The 8,718-nt window shown below is 42.1% G+C and overlaps 1 protein-coding gene across 11 annotated transcripts in view; it reads right to left on the reverse strand.

The window, feature by feature from the left end:
* The window catches only part of LOC118109553 (pleckstrin homology domain-containing family A member 5), a 91,476-nt gene extending 82,980 nt beyond the window's left edge, over window positions 1-8,496 (reverse strand). For 10 of the 11 annotated variants that reach the window (XM_035156770.2, XM_047339750.1, XM_035156768.2 and 7 more), the window contains exons 1-3: window positions 8,350-8,496; window positions 8,162-8,238; window positions 6,259-6,316 (exon numbers count right to left, since the gene is read on the reverse strand). In XM_035156770.2, the coding sequence (XP_035012661.1) occupies window positions 6,259-6,316; window positions 8,162-8,238; window positions 8,350-8,441 (227 nt within the window). In that variant the 5' untranslated portion in view covers window positions 8,442-8,496. The remainder of the gene's footprint in view (window positions 1-6,258; window positions 6,317-8,161; window positions 8,239-8,349) is intronic. The other variant, XM_035156774.2, reaches the window with a different exon arrangement.
* Between the last annotated feature and the right edge of the window lie 222 nt (window positions 8,497-8,718).

Below are 8,718 nucleotides of genomic sequence, written 5' to 3' on the forward strand. Positions count from 1 at the left end.
TACTACTAGCTTTACTTGTTGCTGTCATAAATCTGTAAGTTGTTAAACCAGCATGGATGCATGTGCTGCTGAAACCAGAGCCCAAGATGCTCACATGTAAAAGTTGAGTGTTGCTACTGATGAAAAAAAAGAAATGAGAGTTAACTGGTGTCACAGACAGAAAAATTAATCAAACAAATTCGAAATTATAAATTTTTCATCCAGGCAATAACAAATGTGCAATGTCAGTATCTGCTTGTCCTCATATTTCTGTTATCATGTGATGCTGGGTCCATTCGATAAAATGAAAATGTAATAGTGATGGATTTATGCACTTTGGCCCCATGTTTGATGTATTTAGTTTCTTGATAGAATTGTAAATACTTGTTTTATGTGTGCTTGGCTGCACTACGTGAAACAACACATTGTGTAGATGGCGTCAGTGGGGGAGCTGGCAGAGTTTCCGAGCTTAATATGCCGTGCACACTGATTTAGTGCGGTGGTTTAACATTTAACTGTTGACTGGAGGGGTCCCCGAATACAATTTTACACCTACCAGCTAATCACAGTATTTTCTATGTCCAAGGAATAAACAACATTGATTCCTAAATTGAAAACTGAGTTATAAAGGCGGATTAACAGTGTCGTGACAATGCTCTTGGTTGAAATCCTGTTTTGGAGGCAGAGAGCAGTTAATCACACCTTGATTGAAACACACAGTTGTGAGTGTTGACAGCTTTCGTTCGACTAGGGGGCTCTTGATTCAATGCACCAGAGCAGCAGCATTAAAAGTCACAAAGCTAATCTTTTACCTGATGGAGTTTAATTCGCCTGAATGTAGAGGCCACAGTTGTGATCGTTGATTAAACTACTCAATATAAAAATCTTGCAAACAACTCACATTGTCGCTTCTGTGACTGGATTTCCAGGGTTATATAGTCAGGTCAGATATGAGGCTTTGCTCACAGATAGATGCGTGGACGGTTCCATGCAGAGATGGGGCAGCCTTTAAATGTGTGTCATAACTGTCTGTCTGAGTTTTATGGAGGGCGCACAGGGACTCAGTCACTCTTGCCCTGAAGGATCAACACTCAGATTTTACTTCATCCAAGGTAAAGATACAGATAAACCACATACGCAAACATTGACACTTCATGTTGAGTAAATAATTAGCTATGACTACTGACATTTAGAAAGTTTTGACTGTGAGTACTTAAAGTGTATTGTTTATTCTAAAAATTGATCAAATGATAATGTTTAATATTAAAAGAGTCGCTAGTCGTGAAAAAATGATCATATCTCTATTGAGCATTAAGTATCTTTCAAATTTCACTTTGGAGTTAGTCTCCTTCCTCTCATTAGGACATTGTAATTGCAGACATTTGGCCAATGCCACTGTGAGGGTCAACTGTGTGAGTCCCCTACTGTACTTATCAACACATCAACCATCTCATTGCGCAACCTACAGCAATTAGCTTTGACTTCTGCAGTGAGGTCAAGACTAGCAAACAAACAGAGGGAACCGACAGGACGTCTGTACCTGTCTTTTCATGAAAAATCATATATATCACAATCATCTATGAACACTTCCTACATCCAACTCACAATTAAGGTCATCTCTCTCCCACTATAATATTTAAGGAGACATATTAAGCTCATTAGCTTATTTTTCTTTCTATATCTATTTCTCTTTTCAGCCTCTGTCTGAAATCCTTGGATTTAGCACCTGTCTCTTTAAGACCCCGCTTTTGATAAACCCAGTCTGCTCTGATTGGCCAGCTGGCCCACTCTCTTTTGATTGGTCAACCGCTTGTAGCACATGTATGAAATTTTGGCCTTCACTTTCGCTTTACCTGGCCTTGTTAGGAGGCATGCAAGGCAATCTGCTGGGTGTAGCATTATGCAAATATTGGGATTTGTGACACCACATTACATCACAATAATGCAGAAGTATCAGCCGGGCTATTGACAAGGCAATGCAGGAGCTTTAGGAGCAGTGTTTTCTGTGGAGGAGAGGAGCTCTTTTGCTTTACTGCAAACTTTTGTTTTTTTACACAAAAAACCTATTACAAGAAGGGGAAAAACTGAATGAGCATAATATGTCTCCTCTAAGACATATTAGAGAACAAATGTCTACTCTAAGACATATTATGCCCCCCCCCTGCATCTTGTTCTGAAGTTAATATGTAGGATCATGTGCTCCAGGGAAAAAATGGAAAACACAACCCGGCCAGATGGCAAAGTCTCATCAAAACACTGTTTACGTCACAAACAAAAACTAAACTGAACAGATACTGTTCTCTGGGTGGTGTGTAGAATGGTTCATCCATGTAGCACGTTGCACTGAGCCTACATGTTATCATCAGCATCAGAGCACACTCGCTTTAGATCATAAACAGACAAATCTTCCCAGCTCCCACCTCTCGACCATAAATCAGGGTACTTAGTAACAGTCAGGTTGATCTAAAGTACAAAGTGTCCATTACTCTGATGTGTGTATTATTGTTTTAGCTCCTGAAGGACCAAAGCAGGAATATAGCCGGATGTTGTTCAGTGTTTTGCCAAGTTCAGCACTTGAAACCATGAACAAAAGCGACTGGCTTAAAATGTGAATGTATTAGAACTAATGGATGGGTGCTATTGACCCACCCCACACTTGTCAATGAGTCACAGCAGATTGAGTGTGTGTGTGTGTGTGTGTGTGCGTGCGTGCGTGCGTGCGTGCGTGTGTTTCTCCTGTTATATTTTGTACCATGCAAGTAAAGTAGTGCTAGTAGTAAAAAAACATTTCTTTCCTCAAACTGTCCATTGCTGCAGCTCCTCTTTTCAGCATCTGTCTGAAACGCTTGTTTTTTTCGCTCCTGTCTCTTTAAGCCCCCCCCCCAGCCTCTGCTCTTGCTGTACCTGGCTTCATTAGCAGGCGTACCAGACAAGCCGCTAGGTGAGTATTATGCAAATTTGTGGCATTGTCATGTCACGATGATGCAAAAGCATAATCAACAAAAACCTATCACACACTAAAGGAAGATAAACTGAAGAGGCATCATCTATTCAAGATATTGTCCAACCCTTGTCCAATGTCACATGGAAACAAAACAGTCTGACTTCACTTCCACATGTCTGCCTGTGAATTAAATTAAGAAACTAATAGTTTGCAGATTTACACCTTCTCATGCTCTCACTCTGTGTTAGGGGGGGGGCACCTACTGACCAGTTGACACCTAGTTCACCAAAGTAACAAGCCACCTGGCACAGAGCCAACTGCAAACAAGCCAGAAACTCCAAAAAAAAAGGACTGCTCAGTGTGAGGAGAGCAGCAAGCCATGACTGATTCAATTAACATCCGCACTGACCGCCACTCGCTCAAAATTCACGCTGCCATAAAATTCCTTAAATCATGTGAGGACCTCTGCCTCACGATGACACAAGCAACCTGCAGCCCATCCTCCCCATCACATACGATCATAGAACAGTGCAACGTCAGCACAATCTGCTCACTGATGCTCACACTGTGTAACCCGATGGTAACAGCTCAGCTACACTGCCAGCATGTGAATGGGCCAGATCCTTTCATCGGCTCAAAAAAAGGACTGGAGTCACAGAAATGAATCTAGATCCCGTCCCTGTTTTGTGAGTCAGAGAAAACAAGAGGAGGGCGCTGTTGTTTCTCCTGCTTACGTAAATTAGAAATGCAAAAATATAAACTAAACTTAATAATACTGAATTGATTAAGTAATGATAACTTACTGTACAACACCAGACATAGTCTTATCCAGCTGTCATCGGGCTTTAATGGTTTTGGACAGTTTTCAGAGGCTTATATTTGGCAGCCTCACATAAAGGCCTCAAAATGTACTACTTATGGACTGTCCAAGACAGTTATCACATAAACCTGTCATGAAACAATGAGTAAAAAAGAAATTAACAGGCATGGATTTTACAAGGTCCAATTACTCAAAGCTTAAGTAAGACACATCACTACAAACTGAAAAATTGATCTTGTGCATTGAAACGACCATGATTGTTTATCGGTGGATGCAGCCAGCTTCATCACACACACACACACACACACACACACACACACACACACACACACACACACACACACACACACACACACACACACACACACACACACACACACACACACACACACACACACACACACACACACACACACACACACACAACCAGAGAGAGAGAGAGAGAGAGAGAGAGTTGTAAGGACAACCACAAGTTGTAACTGGAATTCTAAGTAAAGCAACAAAGGGAAACCTCCTGGGTGGGTCAAAGTAAAAAGGCTCGGAAAATGTGTCTTGCGGAAGCAGTCCACAGAAGGCAGCCTTTGGCAGGGTTGGTCACATTTAGGCTTATTCTCTACATGCCACCTACAAAATCGGTACCAGCTTTCATTAAAGCAGGAAGCCGTATGATGGCTAGTATGTTCTAGCCATCATACGGCTTAGTCTTTCCTTTTTCAAACTAAGTGGTAGAACCAAACATGGAGATACTCAGGAGCTGCTTTACTTGCTTTGCTTCACATGACTTGAATATTGTTTTAAACTTTCAAATGTATTCTGCTCACTTGGGGACAACATGATTAGCTTGTGACGCGTTTGCTCCCACCGGACTGAATCAAAGAGATCAACTAATGAATGTCATCCACAAGTTAGCCCTGCACTGAGGAGGCTGTGATAAAGTGCTGGAATATAAAATGACTGCCTCTCAGTCGAACTGTCTGGCAACCTGCCACATAAAGCTCCTCCAATTTGTGAGGAAGTAAAACAAGGGGAGACAGATCGGTCAGAATAAGATAGAATAATATCCTCAATTTGCTGCCTGTTTTATTGGAATTATTTCCTCAAGAAAATCATCTGCAAAATATACACCTGCTGTGTGAGAGGAGTGTTTCATTAAGACTTGCAAAATAATTTAAAAAAAAGATTCAACTCCTCTCCTTGGATTTGAAACATTCTGAGGACAGATTAGGGATCAGAGCAAACTGAGTGACAGAGCTTATGATCTCTGCTGAGTAGTCACATGTATCAGGCTGCCAAAGGAAGAGAAGAAAATGGGGAAAACGCTGTAGTTCAAAGACTATGTAACACACCCAACTACTATTGTAATTTGTGTGGATCCTGCATGGTCTTCACACGGAGAGGGGCACAAACAGAACAAACCAAAGTCTCCTAGTGGACATGGAGGATAGATATCCCATTTTCTCCTGCCCACACAGATTCAACAAATGAGCATACTGTGGATATGATGTTCAAACAAAAAACAATGGAAGGAGACTTTAAATAAGATGTATTTTCAAAATCCCTGCAAATACAGTACACTGGCATGTACCTTGGAAACATTTTCCAGCGTCTACTTAATGACAAGTGTGATTTCAAACTGTGAACAGACCGTGTAAACTCCAACCGTGAGGATAACTGTCAGAAAATAGAGCGCGCATTATACTTTGGCTCAACTCCCCAAGTAGGCTCAGCTTTGAGCATGGTAATTCTGAATAAATAAAAACAGCTCGCAAGAAGACAGCGACCACACTTTGCCCACGACTGTCTAGTATTTGCACAATGTTCCTGTGTAATCATTAACTTTTGCAACAGGCCTCTACAGAACGGCGATAGGGAGTAAAGGTTCCATTATTAACAGCCAGGCAATATTTAACTTTGAAACACAGCATGCTCACAGGAGCAGCTCGGGTTCGAATGAGCTTTTCTTCCGTGTAAGGTGAATAAAATGAAAATATATAATTTCCTCTTAATGACTAGAATGGCAGTCAGTAGAGCACATACCTGCGCCAAGGCCCAACAGTTCCCTTAAATTTAACCAAGTTGCACCAAACTTCACACGTTCATAGATATCAGTCCCCTAATCACCCCTGACTTTTTTCATCAAGATCCATCAATTATTCCCTGGGAAAACAGTGAAAATGTTGAAAAACGCCATATCAAGTCTGGATCCTGGATTCGTAAACTGATCTGGATCGCCACCAAAATTCAATGTGTTCTTCACTGACCCATGACACATCTTTCCACCAAGTTTCATGAAAATCTGCTCTGTTGTTTTTGTGTAATCTAGCTTAGAAACAAACCAACCAACAAACAGACAGAGTGAAAACAAGAGTGTGTGTGTGTGTGTGTGTGTGTGTGTGTGTGTGTGTGTGTGTGTGTGTGTGTGTGTGTGTGTGTGTGTGTGTGTGTGTGTGTGTGTGTGTGTGTGTGTGTGTGTGTGTGTGTGTGTGTTGAGGTGTCGTGAGGGCGTTTGACTCACTTGATAAAGCACCGTGCACCCTCAAAAGTATATCCTTCTTCCCACCCAGTGGGTAGATCTGTCAAAGAACAAGAGGTGGATTAAAACTTGTGAACAACAACAAATAGATGCTTTTCATTATAATAGTAGATGACACAACACTCAAAATGGTAGAACTACCTGGAGGATTTGACTGTGACAAATTAACTAATTTGTGGATTCCACCTTTAGGCTACAAGTAATTATTATTTCAATTGTTGATTAATCCGTTGACAATTTTCCTAATTTGTTATAATTTGGTCGATGAAATATCAGAAAATTATAAATCATTGAAATCGTCTTCACACATGCCTAAAGCTCGAGATTTTCAAATTGCTTTGTTTTGTCTGACCAGCAATCAAAGATCCCCCCCCCAAAAAAAGAATTGGTGAAAAAATATTTAAAGGGTTATCAAAATGGTTGCTGATAACTTCCTGTTCATTAAAGGTAATCATGGAAAAGATAGCAATCCCCTCCCGTCCGCCCTCTCATCAAAGCTACGCCTTCAGAAGACATGAGCGCCCACTGACAACTGCTAGAAGCCAACTTTGACTCGCTCGCTAACTTCCGGCCTCTGCCTCAGCGTCGTGTGACTTCCCGGCTGAGGACTCATCCAATACAGTATAGCTTTATTAATCCTTAATTCAATTTGGTTTAGGGCAATTAAAAGAAGACCAAAATAACTAAATACAGACAGGCACAGACAAACATCCCCTAAACTAGCCACACAATGAAACCATAAAAGAGCTGTTTAGTTGTGTTGACCGTGAGTGCAATTTCTTTAAAAATAATAAAAGCTGGAATATTAAAGTAAATAAAACAGTTCATATGGCAGCTAGGCCTTTTAGAGTAATGGGACAGTCACACAGATGCAAATGTGGGTCAAAGTTCACCAAAGTCAAACTCAACGGAAACAACTCTTCGATTTGCCTTTAATTCGACTCCTCGCTCTCACAGATTGGAAGTAAACGGGAGGCGAAGACTCGCCACTGATAAATTGACCTTTGTGTGGCCTGTGTGTTTTTCACATGCCAAGCTCTAGATGGAGCACAGAATTGTAATGCCTTCTTATTTATCATTGCATTGTAGTATATTGTTTTGCATTCTATAATACATTTTGATGGCTATCAGGACATGAAGAGGACCTTTAACTAATCTTGGAAATGATGATGGTTATGGTTTGAAATCATGATTTGATGACATTTTATATATTAAAAAGAAACAATTAAAGGAGAAGCCTAATCTGCATTTTAATCCTTCATTCAAAGTCTGATAGTTGCAGTCCTGTTGAGATGCATTGCCATTAGTGGGACTATTCTGCAGGGACCTCAGGCTGCTGCTGTGTACAGTGGCACGGTATAAGATCACAATTACAATACAATGAAAGGAAACTAATATTACCACTTGGCACAGTGTTTTAGGTTTAGCTTAGGTTAGCGTTTTGTGGAGGAGGGGCAGACGAAAACTAATTTAGTAGATGTATAGCTATAGCCTTTACTGTAACCCCTCAGTGTGCAGCAGCTGTTGCTGTGTATGCCCGGAGATAACGTGATCGGTAAAACAACACTTGTCTGACACTTGTTTGACAACAATACTTCTCCAATGAATTGTGTCGGTAAAAGTCGCCAGGTCAGTGTGAGGCTTGTCTGACCGAGGAGAGGGGCTCGGGAGCCGGGCACAGGGGGGGCATGACAGGGCTCACTTAGTTCAACAGCGCCAAAAGCCCACTCGTGCGTTCGAACCCCGGCGTGGATGTGAGAGTCTCTCTCTCTCTCTCTCTCAGTGTGGGAAGTATCGCTTTCACGATGCGGGTAACAACAGCAGCAGCAGCTGCACATGACGACATTATGGAGACGACGGAGGAAACTTGTTGGCGACACCTCACCTGGAGTTTTCCGGTGGCCGGTTATCACCGCCTCGCCGCTCACTGGATGCAGCCAGGTTGTGCTCTTGGCTTCTTCGCTGGGGAGAGAAGAGGAAACGTTACCACACACGGAGAGTTGGTTTGAATCAGAAACGAGGAACACGCGACTCGAGCCGGAGCCTACGGCTGGGGGGGGAATTGATATTTACTTGACGAAGAAGACGCGTCCATCCCGAGTCACCCCGTAACTCCAATAAGCAGGGAGACAGCAGATCCACTCGGGCTGTAGCTCCGCCGCCATGTCTGACACTACTGTACGACGCTCGCGCGGCTCAGCTCGCGCAGGCAGCGCGTACACGGAAACCTTGGCAACGGCGGATGGTTCCACAGAGAGGCGGGGGTAGGGCGGCCAGGTTCACTTTATTAGTCTGGGGGGGGTCAACACAAAACATAATACGTGTTTTATTTCTTCCGTTATTCTTATTATCAATATCCAATATCCTCCACAGCCTCCATAGAAAAACACTTTTACCAATGCACAATGTTTCTTTGGTTTTAGGTTATTTGTTCCTATCTAT

The sequence above is a fragment of the Hippoglossus stenolepis genome, chromosome 5 (genome assembly GCF_022539355.2).
Source record: "Hippoglossus stenolepis isolate QCI-W04-F060 chromosome 5, HSTE1.2, whole genome shotgun sequence".
Lineage (NCBI taxonomy): Eukaryota > Metazoa > Chordata > Actinopteri > Pleuronectiformes > Pleuronectidae > Hippoglossus > Hippoglossus stenolepis.